The sequence below is a fragment of the Triticum urartu genome, chromosome 3A (assembly GCF_056163025.1).
Source record: "Triticum urartu cultivar PI428250 chromosome 3A, HENAU_Tu73, whole genome shotgun sequence".
In the NCBI taxonomy this organism is placed as follows: Eukaryota; Viridiplantae; Streptophyta; class Magnoliopsida; order Poales; family Poaceae; genus Triticum; species Triticum urartu.
Window position 1 is genome coordinate 697418377 of NC_141875.1, and position 21817 is coordinate 697440193.

General features: G+C 47.9%; 2 protein-coding genes across 2 annotated transcripts; both read left to right on the forward strand.

The window, feature by feature from the left end:
- The first annotated feature begins 4790 nt into the window (after positions 1 to 4790).
- LOC147981771 (uncharacterized) lies at positions 4791 to 6161 on the forward strand. The gene has a single exon (XM_087516098.1). It carries the CDS (start codon positions 4791 to 4793, stop codon positions 6159 to 6161), a length of 1371 nt encoding a protein of 456 aa, XP_087372224.1.
- A 10936-nt stretch (positions 6162 to 17097) lies between these two features.
- Positions 17098 to 20484, forward strand: LOC125546058 (BTB/POZ domain and ankyrin repeat-containing protein NPR5). The gene is made up of 2 exons (XM_048710180.2): positions 17098 to 18136; positions 19164 to 20484. The coding sequence occupies exons 1-2, from the start codon at positions 17585 to 17587 to the stop codon at positions 20154 to 20156; spliced, it is 1545 nt and encodes a 514-aa protein (XP_048566137.1). The 5' UTR covers positions 17098 to 17584; the 3' UTR covers positions 20157 to 20484.
- Positions 20485 to 21817: the final 1333 nt, after the last annotated feature.

The window sequence follows — 21817 nt, forward strand, 5'->3', positions numbered from 1 at the left end:
CGTTTGGAAGCCTTGGTTTCCGGCTCTTCACAGGCAGTCCTCTTCCTTCCCCGGAGCGAGAGAATGTCAGATTCTTCCCCTTGGTTATCCTCCTTCATGGAGGCGCTTATTCCCTCGGTTGGAATTGGTCGCGGTGGGGGCCCGCTTTCGCCCTCATTATTCCCCCTTTATCTTCCTTTGAGGGCGCCGGGCAAGGCGCTAGCTCGAGCATCTTTTCCAGTATCGGATTGTCCAAACCCTCAGGAGGGGGGGCCGAACACCGAATCATCTTCGCCTTTGTTAGCCAGTCCTAGTCAAAGAGCGATGTCTTGGAATGACGTCATGATAAATGAAAGACGGTGTGTTCGGCTAGAGGATTACTTACTTGGTCAGCGGTGCGGTTGTTGCTCAGGCCCACGTCCTCGGTAGTATCCGGACACTCTATTTGGGGTCCGAAGAATGATTTATACATCTCCTCGTGCGTCAGGCCGAGGAAATTCTAAATAGTGCACGGTCCTTCTGGGTTGAACTCCCACATGCGGAGGGGCCGGCGTTTGCAAGGCTGGACTCGACGAACCAGCATGACTTGCACCACCATAACTAGACTGAAATCTCCTTCGAAGAGATCTTGAATGCGGCTCTGCAGTATAGGCACGTCCTTGGCTGGACCCCAGCTCAGCCTTCTGCTAATCCATGACATCAGTTGTGGTGGAGGGCCCGAGCGAAAAGCAGGGGCAGCCACCCACTTGGCACTTCTGGGAGCTGTGATGTAAAACCACTCCCGTTGCCATAATCCGGACACCTCTGGAAAGGAACCCTTTGGCCATGGAGCTCCAACAATCTTGCTTATTAATGCGCCTCCGCACGCTACATGCTGCCCCTCGACCATCTTCGGCTTCATGTCAAAGGTCTTAAGCAACAGGCCGAAGTGAGGGGTAATGCGGAGGAAGGCCTCACATACGACAATAAATGCCGAGATGTGGAGAAAGGAGTCCGGGGCTAGATCGTGGAAATCTAGCCCGTAATAGAAAATCAAACCCCTAACGAAGGGATCCAGAGTGAGGCCTAGACCTCGGAGGAAGTGGGAGACGAACACAACGTTCTCGTTGGGTTCCGGAGTAAGGATGACCTGCCCTCGGGCAGGCAACCGATGAGAAACCTCGGCGGTCAGGTATCTGGCCTCCCTCAACTTTTTGATATCCTCTTCCTAACGGAGGAGGGCATCCACCGGCCTTGAAGGCTAGATCCGGACATGATTGAAGGTCTGAAGCACCTGACCTAGGCTTTGGGTGTTAGAACTCGAGGCAGGGGAAGGATTCGATTGAGCACGGGAGGGAAAAAAGTAAAAGCCTTGTCCCTTTATAAAGAGGGTGAATATCAAGCGTCATCCTAGTGGCCGTTTGGGACTTGCCTAAAATCTAGGAGTCCTAGGCACGGTTCGGTTACCCATGACCGTATTGATGAGAATCCCGTAATTAGGGGAACACGATCTCTGCTTTGACAAGACGTGTCAAGAAACTGCCTCGCGTTATGTGTGGGGCTAGTTAAATAAAAATGGTTCGAAAAAACGTCGAGCCATGGCATGATGTCATATAGCCAAAACGTGTCAGCACATTAGATTTGTGGAAGTATTATTCTCTCTACGGAGGTATGTGGAACGTGTTTTGCAGGGTCGGACACTATCCTTTTATTTGAACTTTTCTGTGGTATATCCGGAGGAGGAACCCGCCTTGCAATGCCGAAGACAACACTGCGCGCCGGACTCATCGTCATTGAAGCCTGGTTCAGGGGCTACTGAGGGAGTCCGGGATTAGGGGTCTCTGGACAGCCGGACTATATCCTTTGGCCGGACTGTTGGACTATGAAGATACAAGATTGAAGACTTCGTCTCGTGTCCGGATGGGACTCTACTTGGCGTGGAAGGCAAGCTAGGCAATACGGATATGTATATCTGCTCCTTTGTAACCGACCTTGTGTAACCCTAGCCCCCTCCGGTGTCTATATAAACCAGAGGGTTTTAGTCCGTAGGACAAGAGACAATCATACCATAGGCTAGCTTCTAGGGTTTAGCCTCTCCGATCTCATGGTAGATCAACTGTTGTAATACCCATACCATCAAGAATAAATCAAGCAGGACGTAGGGTTTTACCTCCATCAAGAGGGCCCGAACCTAGGTAAAATATCGTGTCCCCTGCCTCCTGTTACCATCCGCCTTAGACGCACAGTTCGGGACCCCCTACCCGAGATCCGCCGGTTTTGACACCGACAAGCATGCTTCCCGACTGGGGATGATTCCTCTGAAGGTCGTGCTGCTTTGCTCAATGCAATTCAAGTCTATTTCCATTTTTTGAAGGGTTTCCTCATAGATGAGGTTCAATCCACAGCCGCCGTCCATGAGTACTATGGTGAGTCGAAAGCCGTCCACAATTGTACTGAGGACCAGTGCAGCTGGTGCTCGGGCTGTTTGGAATTTAGGTTCGTCACTAGCATTGAAGGTAATAGCCATGTCACTCCATGGATTTATTGCTGCCACATGGCAGATTTCGGCAAGGCTGCGGAGTGTTCGCTTGCGCCTGTTATTTGATGCGAAGGTTTCAAAGACTATTAGTACCGTATTGTTATCCATGAGATGGTGCTCTGTGGTATTTGGGATGAGAAGATCCTCGCCACTTTTGGCCACCTGCCGGAGTATCCAACATGCTCTAAGGCTGTGTGTTGGTATGGTATCCGCTGTACTATGAATTTTGCAGGGTCCGTTAAGCCATCCCTCCAATACGGTTCCATGCCCTGAAGAGGGTTTTTGTTTCTTTGTAACTAACTCGGGTGTCTTATGATAGTGCACCCTTTTACTTCGGACTGGGTGTATATTCCGAGCCGGATTATCCCAAAATTTCTTTTCGGTTTTCCAGGTGATTTCCATCGCACGGTACTTTCGTACTATGGACGCCAAGTCAGCGAAGCGTGATATGTCACGGTGACTCAAGGCGTTAAGGATTCCCTTGTCCGTGCAATTTGATGCGTCCGTATCTACTACGATAACAACGGATATTTTGAAGGCTGAACAGGGAAGAAAGGAGAAATATATAGTGCTTGCTTTGCGTCAGAAGAGAAAGAAATTTGTTGTTGTTCATGACATCAATCAGACAGTTCATCACGTGAGCAAGTCATCATGGCAACAAGGTGGCATGTACTTTTGTTGGAGAAATTCCCGTTCAAGTTGCACCAACGGATGAAGTTGAGCCGAAGTTCAGGACTCCATGCAAAAGCCTGATGAACAATTTGAGTCCTTTGAGTCGTACGTGATCAACACAAGGAAAGTAGTACTATTTTGGAATCTTGTGATCAACGTTGCTGGATTTTGTATTAGCTTAATACTGATTAGTTAGTTAAGATAGGAGAGAGTTTTTTTTCCATGGTCACTAGTATACGATACGTGCATGTATCAGTACGTGTCTAACTAGATTTTGTGTCCAATTAGTTTTCAAGTCGTAATAGGAGTCCAGGTTGGTGCAGCCTTGTGCCTGCGTGCACTACATATAAGGCGATCCGGCTGTGTATCGAGGGATAGGTTTTTTTTACATTGAGTTAAATCAGAAGAAACGCCATATTACAGCGGCGGCGGCCATGACTGTGTGTGAGACAAGTTGAGGAATCGATCTGGTTCTGTGTTTCCTTGGCGAGAAGGTTGGTAGCTTGTGCTACTAAATTTTTCGGCCGATCGTCTACGATCGTCCACGCGCTTCCGATCAGGGTGCTCGTGTTGTTTAATTAGGTTTGCATATAGTAAACCTAGTTTCTACATTGTTCATTGCTGTTTTGCTGGTTGATTATTTGTGCAGTTAGATAAGGAAAGATTACAATTGAGATCAGTGTACCGTGAAAGATTGGGGAAAATTATTCGCGTCATCGAGTTTTTGTCGACGTTTGCATCAAGTGGTATTCAGAGCAAGGTTGATCACGGTACAATTTTTTTTCTCGGCTATTTGATTTCAATTGTTTGAAAGATGGTGAACTCGCAGCATGAGAAATCTGATCATGAGGAGGGCGATGAACTTCCGGAGGATTTGAATATAAGTGATGATTTACGTATCCATCTGATGTCGATCAAGGGAGCGAACAAGAAGCTTGGGACAAGGGTTGAGGAGTTGTCTGCAAATATTGTTGGCGTCGAGGACAGGTTGAACGAGCGTTTGACTGCCAGCGACCGACAACGCACTGATAGTCTACAGGTGGTGACTGCGAGTCTTAATCGGCTCACCATTGCGGTTCAGCGCCTTCAGGCGAGACATGTGGCACCCCGACAGTCCCGCTCACCACGACGACGTCGTGACCGCGACAATGACGATGATGGTGATTTTTCTGAGGATTCTGATGCCCGTGGAGGCTTACCTCACCGACCACGGCATGATGCTGGGGCTCACCGCCATGCTGGGCAGCGCCGTGACTATGGCGGCAATGGTGCCCACGAGGATGATGGTTTGGGTCGAATCAAGATAACCATACCTGAATTCTCGGGACGTTGTGCTGACCCGGAGAAATATTTGGAGTGGGAGATGCGCGTAAATCAGATTTTTGATGGTCACAACTACTCCGAAGAGAAGAAGGTTCGTGTTGCATCTATGGAATTTACAGAGTATGCTCTTGTATGGTGGGATAATAAGAACCGTACTAATGAGCGACCAGCAACATGGGCTGACATGAAGCGAATCATGAGGGAACGTTTTGTGCCTGCTTACTACACTCACCAGCTTCATAGTAGACTGCGTCGTCTAGTGCAAGGTACGAAATCAGTTGATGAGTACTATAAGGAGATGCAAGTTTTGATGATCCGTACAGCTGTGCGTGAGTCTGCGGAGGCGACCATGGTACGTTTCTTTGAGGGGTTAGAAGAAAAGATTCGCGACCGTGTTGATTTAATGCAATATAATGATATTCATGAGTTGCTTCATCAAGCAGAGCGTGCTGAACGTTGGGTATTGGAGAAGCAAGCTTTAGAGACTCGTCCAACTTACAACGGTGGGCGACGCGGTTCTTCTCCTATTGATGGTGGGTTTAGTGCTAAACCGACTCCTTCTTATAAGTCGGGAGGCATTGAACAGAGCAGAGTGGCGGCTGCGCCAAAGGAGGTTTCTCAGGTTTCATCTAATGCGTCTTCATCTCATCATCGTAATATTATTTGCCACAAGTGTGGAGGACGTGGACACATGAAGCATGAATGTTCCAATCAACGAAGGGTTCTACTTGTTGATGCAGAATATATTTCAGAATCTGAAGATGAGATGCCTAAGTTAGAGGATGAAATCGAAGGAGGTCATGGTGATACCATACTATGCTATCCCCAAGATGATCCTGATGTGGAGAGTTTGCTAGCACATAAGGTCCAGCGAGATGACAAGGTCATTCTTGAACCAGGACAACGACGGAGTATTTTTCAAACTGCATGTACCATCAAGGGAGAAGTGTGCAAACTGATAATTGATGGCGGGAGTGCTAGCAACATGATTAGCAAGGATGTGGTGGAGTCTCTTTCTTTGCCAACATGGGAGCACCCAAAACCATATTATATGAAGTGGATCAATGATGTGGGCAAAGTAAAGGTAACTCACAGGGTGAAGGTTCCTTTTTCTGTTGATGGCTATGTTGACAAAGTAGAATGCGACGTTATGCCACTACATGTCTGTCATCTTATTTTGGGGCGTCCGTGGCAACATGATATTAACGCTCTTCATCATGGGAGAACAAATAGGTACACTTTTATGCATAAAGGTGAGTTCTATGCTATTCTTCCGAAAGATGCAAAAGATATAAAGTGTACCATCGAAGTGTTTAAGAAAAAACCTAGAAGGCATACGCTGAAACCAAGGACGGTTTCCCTTCAAGGGAGGGAGGATGATGCGTCCGTATCTACTACGATAACAACGGATATTTTGAAGGCTGAACAGGGAAGAAAGGAGAAATATATAGTGCCTGCTTTGCGTCAGAAGAGAAAGAAATTTGTTGTTGTTCATGACATCAATCAGACAGTTCATCACATGAGCAAGTTTCATCATGGCAACAAGGTGGCATGTACTTTTGTTGGAGAAATTCCCGTTCAAGTTGCACCAACGGATGAAGTTGAGCCGAAGTTCAGGACTCCATGCAAAAGCCTGATGAACAATTTGAGTCCTTTGAGTCGTACGTGATCAACACAAGGAAAGTAGTACTATTTTGGAATCTTGTGATCAACGTTGCCGGATTTTGTATTAGCTTAATACTGATTAGTTAGTTAAGATAGGAGAGAGTTTTTTTTCCATGGTCACTAGTATACGATACGTGCATGTATCAGTACGTGTCTAACTAGATTTTGTGTCCAATTAGTTTTCAAGTCGTAATAGGAGTCCAGGTTGGTGCAGCCTTGTGCCTGCGTGCACGACATATAAGGCGATCCGGCTGTGTATCGAGGGATAGGTTTTTTTACATTGAGTTAAATCAGAAGAAACGCCATATTACAGCGGCGGCGGCCATGACTGTGTGTGAGACAAGTTGAGGAATCGATCTGGTTCTGTGTTTCCTTGGCGAGAAGGTTGGTAGCTTGTGCTACTAAATTTTTCGGCCGATCGTCTACGATCGTCCACGCGCTTCCGATCAGGGTGCTCGTGTTGTTTAATTAGGTTTGCATATAGTAAACCTAGTTTCTACATTGTTCATTGCTGTTTTGCTGGTTGATTATTTGTGCAGTTAGATAAGGAAAGATTACAATTGAGATCAGTGTACCGTGAAAGATTGGGGAAAATTATTCGCGTCATCGAGTTTTTGTCGACGTTTGCATCACAATTACTGCAGAAAAATGAGACTGCGTCTTCCTCGTGACAGTCCTTAACCTTGTTCATCACAAGGAGGAATCTGGCCCAATAATGATGTACTTTTTCATGGGGCTCTTGCCTGATGTGGGAAAGATCATTTATGTCTGGGTGGGTGGGTGGAATTGGGTCCGAACCCCTACCCAATCTGAGACCCAGGGGCCGAGGTGTTTCCAATCTTGGAATTTCGGGTTCCGGGATGTTGCCCGATAAGTCTGGCCCACTGCCTGACTCTGGGTTCAGGGCTTGGGTGATGTCCTGCCGTAAACAGGTATCCGGCTCGGAGAGCTCAGGAATCCGGACATAGTTAGTCCTCAAGATAGAAGAAGAATCGCCGCATTGTTCCTCCACCACCGCAACATGATGGGTGACCGATGGAGAGTTAATCTCCCTTTGATCGGGTTTAAGCCCAATCCGATCATAGTCCGTAGCGACTCCCAAGGCGGCGATGCGATCCAAGAGCTCGTTTAGAGAATAGAGCTCCATTGGATCCATCTGCTCGGCGAATTCCGAGCCGACGTGGAGGCCATTTTCGATGACCCGAGAAGTCATCGTCGGGGCAGCAGCCGAACGGGTGGTCATGATGAAACTGCCTAGCCGGAGAGTTTGGCCGACAGCCAGGGCTCCCCCGGCGGTGATCTTGTTCTTAACAACGAGACGAGGCATCTTTCCTTACGGTGACGGCACAGAGGAACTCTCAATGAAAGCACCAATGTCGGTGTCAAAACCGGCGGATCTCGGGTAGGGGGTCCTGAACTGTGCATCTAAGGCGGATGGTAACAGGAGGCAGGGGACATGATGTTTTACCCAGGTTCGGGCCCTCTTGATGGAGGTAAAACCCTACGTCCTTCTTGATTATTCTTGATAATATGAGTAGTACAAGAGTTGATCTACCACGAGATCGGAGAGGCTAAACCCTAGAAGCTAGCCTATGGTATGATTGTATGTTGTCCTACGGGCTAAAACCCTCCGGTTTATATAAACACCGGAGGGGGCTACGGTTACACAAGGTCGGTTACAAAGGAGGAGATATACATATCCGTATTGCCTAGCTTGCCTTCCACGCCAAGTAGAGTCCCATCCGGACACGGGACGAAGTCTTCAATCTTGTGTCTTCATAGTCCAACAGTCCGGCCAAAGGATATAGTCCGGCTGTCCGGAGACCCCCTAATCCAGGACTCCCTCACCCGTGATTAAAAGCAAAATAGAGCACGCAATGTCAGACATCTTGCCATATAGTCTTTTGAACAAAAAAGAGAGAAAATATACAAAACATACCATGGTGTGTTTCACGATGTTGGTCTTGGTAAAACGATGCACAAATGGCCTCCCCAAGTTGTGCACACTTGATGGTAGGATCGCGATGGCGTTCTCATCCTCATTAAGCTCTTCCACTTTTTGAAAGAAAATTGCATAATTGTATGGATCATCATCATCATCATCATCTCTGGTACCCTCATCATCTTTCTCATCCTCATGCCCCTAGCTATCTCATCATCATCGTCATCACCTTGGGAATCCTCAGCATCATCTTCATCAAGCTCATCATCTTGGTCAGAGAAATACTTAATCCTTGACTCGTTGACCGCTTTCTTCAAGTAAAAGCCTATGCAGTCTCCCGCGGTGAGCTTATTATTTGAAATGTACTTGTTCCATCCATCGCCTCCTATGATGGTTTTATCCTTTTGTTTACAAATGAAAATTTTGTACGATTGCCCTTGACCATCCTAAAACTTGAAACTGTCACTGTTTAAATTATTGAATTGGACCCTTAAGTTCCATGGGATACACTATGTAACAATTAAGAATGATGTAGTTAATAGTTAATGGTATGCACAGTACAAGAATTTGGTAACTGGTTAGAATTGAATGATGAACATTGTTACCACAATTTTTTCGAATCCATCCCCCAAGAGGAGACCGAATTCTACTGCATGGGATAAACTATCCCTACAGGGATTTTTGGAGACATTGCAGGCCTTAAGCACCATGATCATCTCCTTCAAAAAGTTAAACACTGTTATCATTGGTGCTATGTCATGAAAGAATATTGAGAAGCGGCATAAAAAATTGGTAGGAAAAAATGTCATCACAACGAGGTATGATCACAGATTACCAACACCACACCAACTAGGCAGTACGACTATATAATAAGCAGGTTTATCACGAAGTCACGGACATATATAGTACGCCATAGCAAGTTTCATAAGTACTACATTAAAGGTTCAAACATCTGAAGCACGGAGGTATAGACTAGGCACGGTGGAGAGATCAACTCCTAATCTAAGTCAACGTCAGAGCCAAAGTCGTTATCGTCATCCTTGTCAGATTCCTCGGCAAGATCATCCCAGACTATCAGGTCATGCTCGGCATCCTTCTGGTTGCGTGCGGTCATCAGCAACGCCTCACTAATGGCGACAGATGCGGATCCTCCCGAAGATTCCGTTCCACCAAGGGATCGGTGCTCTGACGTTCAAGGGCCCTGATGAGTGCCTTGGCCTTGAAGTGCTCCTGCTTCTCGACCTTGGAGATTATCCTCATGTTAGGAGGCGCTATCTCACTTGTGCACCAAGCATCCGGAGGAAAGTTGAGCTGAGCCCTTCACCAATGGTACTCGAGCACCATGGCATCATAAGCGCGCGTCGCGTCCTCGGCTAAGTCGAACATGTCGTGCCATTTTTTCTTGCCAGTGACGGGGTTTTGGATTTGGGCACTCCACTTCCCCTAGGGCCTCTGGAAAATACCAAGGTATGTGCTGTTGTCCGCCATTTTGGGAAAAAATGAGTAAACATGCAGAAAAATAAATTTGGCGAAAGAACTGAAGAAATATTCAACAACACAATATGAATTAAAAACAAACAAAAAATTGGCATGACCTCAGCATAAAAATGGACACCTTAAGAGCTAGAAATTTGGTGAAACGGAAATAAATCAATGTTTCGCCAAAACTTTAGCGCTTATAGTACAAATCCCTGTAAAGAAATAAAGACATCTGCCACAACACAATATGAATAAAAAATAAATAAGGAAATTTGGCATGACCACTGCATAAAAATGGACACATTAAGAGCTAGAAATATGGCGAAACAGAAATAAATCAACGTTTCCCCAAAATTTTAGCGCTTATAGTATGAATCCCTATAAAGAAATGAAGACATCTAATACAGCACAATATGAATAAAAAATAACAAAGAAATTTGGCATGACCTCTTCGTAAAAATGGATACATTAAGTGCTAGAAATTTGGTGAAACAGAAATAAATTAACGCCTCGCCAAAACTTTAGTGCTTATAGTATTTACTCCCTCCGTCCGGAAAAGCTTCTCCTTCAAATGAATGTATCTAGCACCAAGTTAGTGCTAAATACATTCATTTGAGAGACAAACTTGGGACAAGCTTTTTCGGACGGAGGGAGTATCCATGTAGAGAACTATAAACTACAACTATACGGCTATTGAGTTCATATATACGGCTTGTTTTGATTGCTATAACTACAACTAGAAATATAAAATTACAACTACAATTTGTTTTAATGTGTGCATTAAAAACTATACAACGTATACAATCTACAACAATCACACTAAAACTAGCTAGAAACTACAACTATACCTACAAATTAAAAATTAAAACTACAACTAATATCAAACCCCTAACCCTAACCCTAGTCGAACGTGGCTACTACTGCGGCTGTGCGTGTGTGTGTCGGTCGCTGCTGCGGGTGGCGATGAGGACGGCCAAAAAGAGAGGTGGGGACGACGACCTTATACCTGCCGGAGTGGAGGCTGACGGGGCGATGAATCAAGGGCGAGGGCGAGGGTGACAGGGACGGAGGATCGAGGGCAAGGGCGACGCAGTGGAGGGCAAGGACGGCGGCGGTGACGGACGGCGTTGGCGGGAGCGAATGACGACGACGACATGAGCAGCGCCACGGTGGAGGGCGAGGGCGGCGAAGAGAGCGAGATGGGGGAGATAGTGAGAGTGAGGGTGGGAGTGGGCTAGGAGAGGGGGAGGGTGCGCGCGTGCAGATAGTGCTCATCACCTGCGACAGGCGCGCCAGATTACCCGAGACTGCTAATTTGGGGTGCGGGCGGCAATCTTTGAGTTGAATTTGGACAGTCTACCGCTAACCTATGTGTGGCGGGTGCGACAATTAGTATCTGCCTGCCACTACTACCTGTAACAATGGTGGTGGGTGCACAGTGGCACTCGCCACAGCAAACACTCATAACATAGCCACTCTCAGCACCGCTTTTTTGTGGCAGGTGACGTATTTCGCCCGTCACTGGTGTGCCCGTAGCTCTGGTGGTCCCGTTTTGTTACCCTCCACTTCTGCTTCTCCTAACTAGCTGTGGTGGGTGCCTCGACCCGCCCGCCACTCTATTGAGTTCACCTATAAGGCCTTTCCCGGTAGTGGTATCTTCTATTTAAGAGGTCACTTAGCACTCGAATCCAAAAGTAACAACCTTGTGTGTGCTTTATGTATGTGATTTTGACTCCATTGTTCAAAGGGGAACACCAGCCCCGAGTGTGTGATTAAATTTCTCTTGGGTCCACTTTTTAATAAAGGGTGGATTTTATTACTCAAAATGAAGCATCATGTGGATACAACCACAACGAGTACACATGCCTCTGCATAGGTAGGATGCACACAGCCAACACCAGCGCACACACGCAAAAACCGCCGGCAAAATAGCAAAGTCATATAAGACCAAAGCTATGCCTAAGCAAGAAAAATGGAAAAAAAATCTCTAAAGCAATCAAATCCACGATCGACAAACTGCAAAGATGACCATATCCACACCAATCATCTTATAACACCACAAGGACAACCATGTTCTTCAACAGCAACCCTTCATGAAGGGAGCAACCCTTCATGAAGGGAATGACGCCCGAGCACCACCGTCACCGGATCCAACGACCAAAGAGGTCAGAGTCTAGGTTTTCACCCTAAAGAAACAATCCGAGCATATCCGATAAATGTCTTCGACAAGGTAACGACATAAAAACATCGTGATTGCGAGGTATAACCAACACTGGCAGACCTAGGTTTTCACCCCCAGAGTTCAAGATGGGTACTTGAAAGCACCACCACCGAAATCAATCATGTGTTATCGCCGTCACTTTTCCACGATCATAGCAACTACATTTGCTAGGTTAGAAACCCGACTGCCATAGTTGCACAACTATGCCCTTTGCGTCAAGCCGCCGTTCATAGGTTGCATCTCACCAACGAAGGTAACCACTGGATCTGGAGAGAGTATCCCCATAAAGATCTTTCGGTGGCCATCGCAATTCGCTATGACACTGTCGTCGAAGGGCAGAGTGATCATCACATGGGCCAACACTAGCGATGGAGCACCTCACTGCTGACTGCCACCTTGTTGCACCTGAGCATCCGCGCGCAGCTTCGGCCGAGCCCGCACGACTGCCGGCTGGCCGGACACTCCAAAGTACCGTATCAGGCCACGAACAGTACCGCACCTGCAGATCTGGCCGAGTTTTCGCCAAATTCCAATCAAGAAAGCAGTCGGAGAATCTGAATCCAGAGACTCATTGCAGGAGGCGCCAAGCAAGTGGTAGTCAGAGATCTGCAACCAGATGTTCGTATCTCTCTTGGGCGCCACTGGCCACGAGGGAGGACGCGAGGAGTTGATCACCTTCCAGGGACTTCGATGACGCTACACGAGCTGGGAGATGCCCTAGTCGCCCCTCCTCCTCACCCTAGTCACCCATCCTCCTCACTCCCCCCCCCCCCCCGCCCCCCTCCTCTTCTCTTCCTCATCGCCGCCCGAGGCAGCCGCCAGGCAAGCCCGAGGCGCCAAGGATAGTGGCCGCAGGGCCTCGGTTGCCCTACTTCTGCGTGGGGAACCCCGGATCTGGAGTGACGGTTCCATTGGCAAGGCACAACCGGCTAGCAGCCATGCGGGTGGTGGATCAGGTGTCCCGGCTGCGCAGGCAGCGGGATCCAGTGGTCGTTGGCGGCCGGCAGCGGCTTCTGCGGCGGTCGATGCGTGCGATCTGGCGCCTCCCCTACTCCCCTATTCGGCGTGCGGGCCAGCCTGGTCGGGCCGCGCTTCCTCTTGATCGCCGGTTCTGTACGGGAGGCACTGCTGGTGGCGGGGATCTAGTTCGGGCGAAATTCCTGGCCGGCCATGACTGGCCGCGCCGACGGCGATGCCTGAGGGCGCCGTTCCCCTCCTTGGAGGCGTCGGTATGGACTGATCTCCTCACTTCACCTTCCCCTAGGTCTCCCGGGCAAAAGCCCTAACTTTGTTGGGCGGCAGTGCTCACGGCATCGTTGCCTTCTTGAAGGTGCCACTTTGGGAACTTTGGGGTTGGGTGGCGCTTGTGGGTGGTGGGCGGCGGCGGTGGTGCGGCCCTATCCTAGCATGGATTTATGTCCGTTGCTTGGAGATGGACTCGCGTAGGTGGAGGTCGTCGGCTGGCGTCGTGGTGGCGTCAATGGCGGGGGACCTGCCAAGGCTCGCGTAGGTGGAGGTCGTCGTTTGGCATCGTGGTGGCGTCGATGGCGGAGGACCTGCCAAGGTTGTCACCTCAATCTGCTATGAAGATGGACCTGTGGAACATGGCGGCGATGACACATGTGAGTGCGTCGGACCGGTTTGAGCCCCGGACCCGGCAGATGGCTCGGTCGGGGCCTCCGGCTTTAGATGTTAGGCTTAGATGAGAGGTCTGGGTATGTGGCCTAGCTTGCACCCCTTCATCATTTAGATAGGAGTAGCTGCAGATTTTGACAAGATGACGAATTTAGGCATATTGTTGTTCTACTTTGTAAGACCTTCAAGAATAATCAATAAAATGATCGCATGCATCTCACAAATGCAGAAGCCGGAGGTCATCATCCTTTTTTTAAAAGACACAAGATGGGAGATGGCCCGCCGTCGCCATCGGCCGGCCGGGGATTCGCCGAGCGGCTCCGACCGGCGACGGCGAGGAGGTGATGGCATGAGGGGGCGCTTGTGGCGGCGATGATGTGTGGCCACGCAAGACGCCCTAGCAGGGCGAAGCACTCTCGGGTCCACTTGCAAGCTAAAATGACACCCAAGTAGTATATCCTACCTATGGGAAGCTGTCAGCTTCAAAGGAAAGACCAATAAAGCTCTGTCTTTTCTGATCTAAATTATATATCCACTTGACATTTCATAATGGAGATCTTTGTACGACACACTATCATAAGATTGTTAGTGCTTATTCAATTAACAGGTAAGAAGAAGTACTTCCACAAGAATCATTTGGCAGCGAAGTCACGCCAAGAGATAACAATATAAATATTTTACCAAGATCCCAAAAGACATCCAAAGAATGTTTTTTCTTTCCAACAAGCAAGAAGCTACAATATAATTATTCATTCACAAAAAGCTGATCATAGCAAACGTTGTTTGTTCCACCCACACTTGTATCACGATTCAATTTGTTTACTCAATTTTAGGGGCAATCATTGGATTGCGAGGTTGATGCATGAGTGCCCAAGGCATATGTCCACGGGTGCATAATTATTTAATTAATTGGCAACTAACTATAGCCCAGAGCACGCTATCAAGCTCATCCACAAGTTAATTTCCGAAGCTATATAATATGGCATACTACTATTATTAATGTACTTTTCACCATGCATGCATGTGACCTTTTCCTAACATGCTCCCGTTTTGCCCAGTAAAGTAACTAGACCAAGCACTACATAGCAACAAAAGAATATACGCTGTAAAGCTGCAGGCGTGATTATCCATAAGAGCTTAACCTATCCAATCACATAGAAAGTATGCACAGGATATAATAATGGAAAAAGAAAGAACTACGAAGTCAACTAGGTAACACAAAGAATAATTTGGAACTAATGAAGACACTTATAAAACACAAAAGTAATTAACAAAGATCTGTTCCTATAGTACTTTATTCACTCTCTAATCATCACTTAATAATGGTCTCCTGTGATTTGGCCGATTAACAAAACATGGTAGGAATCTTATGATCAAGGTTAGTCAGCAGAAGGAATGATCATGGAGAGCTGTATACGTATATATACAAACAAAAGTATACATGCACACGCATCTCCAACGGATGCATGCTCTCTTCTTTCACGTCATTTGCCTGGAAGGTGCAGCATCTCTGGCCTATACGTTAGCACATTACCCGCAGGCTCTTCTGCGGTCTTTCATTCTTTTCTTCTTTCGGAAGGTGGGACGCAATTATCACCAAATCAATTTTGGCAGCGTGTCACTGCGTTTGTCATATTTTTTGACACTTGTATATTCTGACTTTATCCACATCTCTAATTTTCTATGATTGTATTGATTTAATAGCTGCAAAATGTGTTGATACACTAAAATTGTGATGTATCACCTACTACTACTGATTTGTTGACCACCGGAGAAAGGAAATGATACACAATTTTTTTTTCCTGATGAGCTAACAATCGGTGATAATTGCTCAGTGGAGCTAGGGTTATGATACACGTTCAAGCTGGCTTGGAAGTTGGAAAGACGAGGAGGTGTAGGAGGTTATAGTAGACCTGCGCATGGGCAGCCCGGCCCGACGACCAAAGCCCAGAAGCCCAACATCCGGGCCATAGATGGGATTAGCTCTTCCGCCCGAAGCCCAGCCCGAAAATATCCAAATGAGGTTAAAATAATTATTTTAATTGAAAATAAGTAGAGTAATGTATTTAAATACCCTGAAAACTACTATATTGACTAGAAAAGTGCATTTTCCACATGGTTTGGGGTGGGCACGGCTCGGGCTTGGCGTTTTCACTTTGCGCTTTGTCAAGCCCGGTCAAAAACCTATCCTGGCCTTGGGTATGATCAGGTTTAGGCTATCTCATGTCCATGTGTGGCATAAAAATAAGCTAGTTTGGAACGAAAGGCGAAGGATAAATGGTGCTCTGTGTAAATTTAATGGATGTAAAATGTTGATATTGTTATAGGGTCGTATCACCTACTACTATCTTGGTAACAACTGGAAAAATGATATCATCAGCAAATATTCCTTTCTATGATATACAATTGTTGGACCAATTGCTCAATAGAGTTAGGGTTATCATGGAGACGACGGTTGTCCACAAGTGGCATAACGATAAGCTAGGTTAATTAGGCCTAGGGGTCGGGTAAGGGGGGGGACTCTGAATTAATATAGAGAGCATCTATGTCCCCCACAACTAAGAATAAACTAACTCTTATTAACTTTACAAAATTGTTATTGCAAAACAAGAATCAGTTACCGTGTTTAAATATATTTTTCATCTAGGTAGTAGAAAATATACAACATTATCTCAATCGACAAAGAATTAACTAATTCTCATCTGATTTTACCAATGTGCTCACACAGATTAAAAATATACATTCAGGTAATGTAATAATTCAAAAAAATGCAAAATCTTGCAGGGATCTCAAAGTTAAATTGATGGAGTAAATAGAATTAGCAACTCTGACAAATTCAATAGCTATAAAATATGTCTTTCTGAAAATTCTGCACTCACATCCCTTAACTTTTTTCAATTGTAGAAATGGAAGTTGCCATGGCTCTATGAAGGGTATAATTTGGTATTTACAATATTAGCATGTCATGGGATGGTGTAACACGGCATTGTAGCCATACATTCTTCTTTTAATTTATGCCCCCTCCATTCATTTATGTAAGGTGTATTATTTTCAGCACGATGACCAAGGCACATAATTGTAGATGAGTTAGGACGAAATTACCCTTGACAAATTTGTCGGTTACTGACAAGTAAATCAGTTAGTCCAAGAAAGTAAGAGATACATGCAATCGACAGAGAGATACTTTCTTCTTTTGCTACAAAAAAAGATACAGACAATCGGGAGTGAGATACTTTCCCTTTTCTGGAGGGCTAACAAGGAAATTATGCGGAATTAGAAGAAATGCATCTTACATTCTGGAATTTTCTCAAAAAATAAATACATCTTATATAAAGGAATTGAGGAAGTATAAAGGAAGCCCTGCATCGTCTTTAATCTTGCTCTACTCTCCTACAAGGCAAGCAGACACTTCAATCACACATGATTTATGACTTGCATCAGTCAAAGCATGGCACACTTAATTTTCCCCACCCCACCCCAATTGGAGGGAGGGCTCACCCTCTTTCTGTCCAAATTATTCCGGGCCCCTGAAGTGTGGACACATACATGCTCTGTTTGGCATATATGTACGGTTAATTTCCACCCTCCCATTTTAATCCCACCAATTATTCATGTCCCCAGCCAGCCACCCATATTGCCCTCCCTCCTACCTAGCTCCCCCAATACAGGGCCAAAAAAATCTCAAGCCCCTATATAACCTTTAGAGAGAGAGAGAGAATGGGTGTGTGCTAGAGAGAGAGAGGCACCAGCACGAGCGCCCTTCAAAAAATACTGCATAAATAAAGGGGGCAATAACTGGGGAGAAAGGGAGAGAGAGAGAGACAGAAGTGAAGAGGGGAGAGAAGAAGTGGTCACTGCAGACAGAAGAGAAGATCAAAAGAGATCGGGCGATGCAGCACAAGATTGGAGGGCAACAACAAGCGCAGCAGCAGCAGCAGCAGCAGCAGCCGGCAGCAGGAGCAGAAGAGCAAAGCAGCCAGCAACGCCAACGGCTTCTTCCACCACTCCTCTTCTTCAAGCTCCAGCCGCAGCTCTCGAGCTGATTCATCGAGCTTCTTCTTCCTCCTCTCCCTCTCCGAATTGACTCATAGAGGAGGAGGAGGAGGAGGCGGCGGATTAGCAAGCAGCTGGTGCGGCGCGGCGGGCGGCCATGGACGACACCCTCAAGTCGCTGTCCATGGACTACCTCAACCTGCTCATCAACGGCCAGGCCTTCAGCGACGTGACCTTCAGCGTGGAGGGCCGCCTGGTGCACGCGCACCGCTGCATCCTCGCCGCGCGCAGCCTCTTCTTCCGCAAGTTCTTCTGCGGCGCCGCCGCGGACCAGGCCGCCGCCGCAGCCGCTGCCGGCTCCCCCGGCGCGGTGCTCATGGACCACCTCAGCCCGCGTTCCCCCTCCGGTGCATCCGCCTCTTCCCCGCGCGGCGCCGGAGGCTCCGGTTCCGGCTCGGCCTCCGCAGCGGCGATGGCGCCCGGCGCCGTGATACCGGTCAACTCGGTAAGCTACGAGGTGTTCCTGCTGCTGCTCCAGTTCCTGTACAGCGGGCAGGTGTCGCTGGTGCCGCAGAAGGGGGAGCCGAGGCCCGGGTGCGGCGAGCGCGGCTGCTGGCACACCCACTGCGCTGCCGCCGTCGACTTGGCCCTCGACACCCTCGCCGTCGCCCGCTCCTTCGGCGTCGAGGAGCTCGCCGTCCTCACCCAGGTAATCAATTACATACTCTCCCTAATTAATCCCCAATTCCCAATTCTTGCTCCTCGACCCTCTTTTCCCCATGAACAAGAATCAAGAAGCTAATAATCTCTCACTCCTGGAGCCGGGGATCGATCGATTGTGGGGATCAAGATGGGGGTCGGTTATGTTGGGATCGGCGAGCATTCTGATCTCTGCAGCAGCATTGATTTGATCTCTGGCCGTACCTTTTTAAATGAAGCTACTCGAGTGTGGTAGCGGTATCGTCGACGTCGTCGTCGTCGTCGCCGTCGACCCGTCGTGTCGTCTGCAGGCAGCGCACGCACGCGTGCGTCCGTATATGCATATGCATACGTACGTGCGCGCTTTCTTCCTCCTCCTGCTGGCTGCCTGCCTGCCGCTTTCTTTCCTGCTCTCTCTTTATCCGTCCATCCATCCGTCTTTCCGTCACCCATCCATCCACCCCCCTTGCTTTCAGCTCTTGTTGCTAGCTAGGGTTCGTTAATGGTAAATTTCTCCTTTCCTTTTCGCCACTGTTCCTCCTTCTCATGCCACCATGGCCGCCACTGTTGCAGCACGAGCAGCACACCACGGCTGCAAGTAGCGGGCGATTCGGCAGCACTCGGAAAGGCACACACTTTCTTGCTTTGTTTTTGCTCCTGATTTGCGATTTTGCGCTAGGGTTTTCTTTTCTTTGTGAGAGGGTTAATTTCCCTTTTTCCAAAACTTTTTTCGCCAATCCCTTTAATCCTGTCTTCAATCAGCGCCATGATGCTGCTATACATACATACTGTTGCACCCTTCTGTTCCTCCTCCTTATATTTTATGCACAGGGACAATCCACTATGCACACATCTCATATATGGGTAGAGATCTCTTCCTTTATATCGTCTCTTGTTAGCTTGCTCACCACCGCTCTCTCGGTCTCTCCATACCATACCTGTGAGCTGTGAGCTTTTGCAACTTGTGAGTGTACATATGATGGATGTGGAAAAAGTATTGAGCTTTTTGCGACGGTGATGGCTTTGTGGTTTTGCAGAAGCAGCTGGCGGGCATGGTGGAGAAGGCGTCCATCGAGGACGTGATGAAGGTGCTCATGGCGTCGCGCAAGCAGGACCTGCACCAGCTCTGGAACACCTGCTCCCACCTCGTCGCCAAGTCCGGCCTCCCGCCGGAGGTGCTCGCCAAGCACCTCCCCCTCGACGTCGTCGCCAAGATCGATGACCTGCGCCTCAAGTCCTCCATGTCCCGCCGCTCCCCCTTCCTCGCCCACCACCAGCAGCACCAGCAGCACCACCACCAGGGCTCCGTCATCGAGGCCTCCGCGGCCGAGCTCGACGACCACAACAAGATCCGCCGGATGCGCCGCGCGCTCGACTCCTCCGACGTCGAGCTCGTCAAGCTCATGGTCATGGGGGAGGGGCTCAACCTCGACGAGGCACTCGCGCTGCACTACGCCGTCGAGAACTGTAGCCGGGAAGTGGTCAAGGCGTTGCTGGAGCTGGGCGCCGCTGACGTCAACCACCCGGCTGGGCCCGCCGGGAAGACGCCGCTGCACGTCGCGGCCGAGATGGTCTGCCCGGACATGGTGGCCGTGCTCCTCGACCACCACGCCGACCCCAACGTGCGCACCGTCGACGGGGTCACGCCGCTCGACATCCTCCGTACGCTCACCTCCGACTTCCTCTTCAAGGGCGCCGTGCCGGGGCTCACCCACATCGAGCCAAACAAGCTCCGACTGTGCCTCGAGCTCGTGCAGTCGGCGGCCATGGTCATGTCCAGGGAGGACGCGGCTGGCAATGCGCCGGTGCCCATGTACAGCGACCACCATCCAGGCGCGGGCGGCGGTGGCGTGTACAGCAGCAGCGGTGGCGCGAGCACGAGCATGAACCTGAGCTTGGACAACAGGATGGTGTATCTCAACCTAGGGATGGACGTGATGAACCATGGCGACGGCGGTGGCGACGACGGCGGGAGCAGATCAGGGCAAGGAGGCCCCTCTTCGTTGTTCTCCCCGCATGGCTTCCCATGAGACATGGCTGGCTGCTCTACTATCTCCTTGTAAGGCTTAGAACTAATTAATCATATGCTCTATTTATATCCATATTATCACAGGAGGTCAGTGATGAGAATGCATGATCAGATCAGATGATCCTTTTGGACTGTTGATTAAGTAGCGTCTTTTGTAGAGAGATCATGCATGCATGGATGTTGAATTTCAATAGTTAATTTCCTGGTGAGTTGATATGTGTTCGTTAGGGTCTACATTAATTTCCTTTTTTTTCTTAATTGGTGGTGTTCTTTTGAGAAGTTTGACAGGTGATGTTTAAAAAAAATGAAAACTGTTTCTGTTTTGTGCATGTGTGTTGGTGTTGGTGGGTCATGTTCTTTGATGCACTGAAACATGGACAAGAAAGGTCGATTGGTACTTGATTTCATATCATGTCTTACTACTTTTTTCTGCTCAAATGATCCTTTTGAAATCACACAAGGTCGATTGAGCTATATTATTTACTATGTTGTCTTCCTATATGCGCTAGTACTCCCGCTGTACACAAATGTAAGATGTTTTGGTAAATTGTCAATTTTACATTTGTGAACAGAGGGAGTATTACTTATCACGTATAATATCTTAGTGTATGTACTCCCTATTTAGCGCCGTGGCAGCACTTGTTTTTATTTTTCCTTACTGGAATTTATTTGGCCAAAATTCATATTTTCTGCCAATTAACTTAAAGAACTTATTTTACTTGTAGCAGAGTGCATTTAATAGAGGTCATCATGTATATGTACTACTTATCTACATACCTTTTGCTATCTCAACTGATAGAAGTACTGTTCTTGAAAAAAGAAAAACATGTAGTGATAATTTTCTCTTTGGGAGTTATTTGAGGCTGAGAAGATTTTGAGATTATTTGAGCGCAATGAGAGGGAGAGGGAGGGGCACACAAGCATGTGGGGGTTGGCATGAAGAGGGGAGACAACGGGAATCTAACTTGAGCTTATGAATGATGGAAGCGATCGATGCTGGTCAATGCTTTAACCCCACAACCCCTCCCATTTTGTTCTTATTGCAAATTAGGCCGGCTTCCATGTTACTACAACCTATGCAAATGGGCAGAGGGGGGGAAGGGAGATGAGTGCAAAAAGGAAAATCACTCTTCATTTTTACTTCACCTTTTTCTCCACTTCTTTTGTTGACCTTGGTGTTGGTTTCCTCAGAGGTGTGGGTTCCGCTCCTTTTCTCTCTCTACAAATTTACCTTGCCTTTTATCTATTGGTGTCTCTTGGCTGGGTGTAGGCAGGGTGTAGGATGAGAGAGAGAGAGAGAGAGAGAGAGAGAGAGAGAGATTGTATACAGGTATCTAGCTTTGAAACAATGGCAAATCTTGAGTCTTAACTATAAGCCGGAGGCCATATCCTAGTGAGGGGAAGGGCTGTCCCCCCTCCTCTCACACACCATCTTTCTCTCTCTCATGGATCTATAGTGCATGACTATTGCATGGTATTGATTGTCTCTCTTTCTCTCTCTAGTGCATGCAACGCTTTCCATGCAACAATGGCCTATCTATCTGTCTTTATGGCCCAATAGTGCTTGGGCTGGCCTCACGCACTGCCCCATCCCACGGACAAAATAGTTGTAGTGGGGCTTGCATTGGGCACACAGCGAGGCTGTGGACAAATGTATCCCTT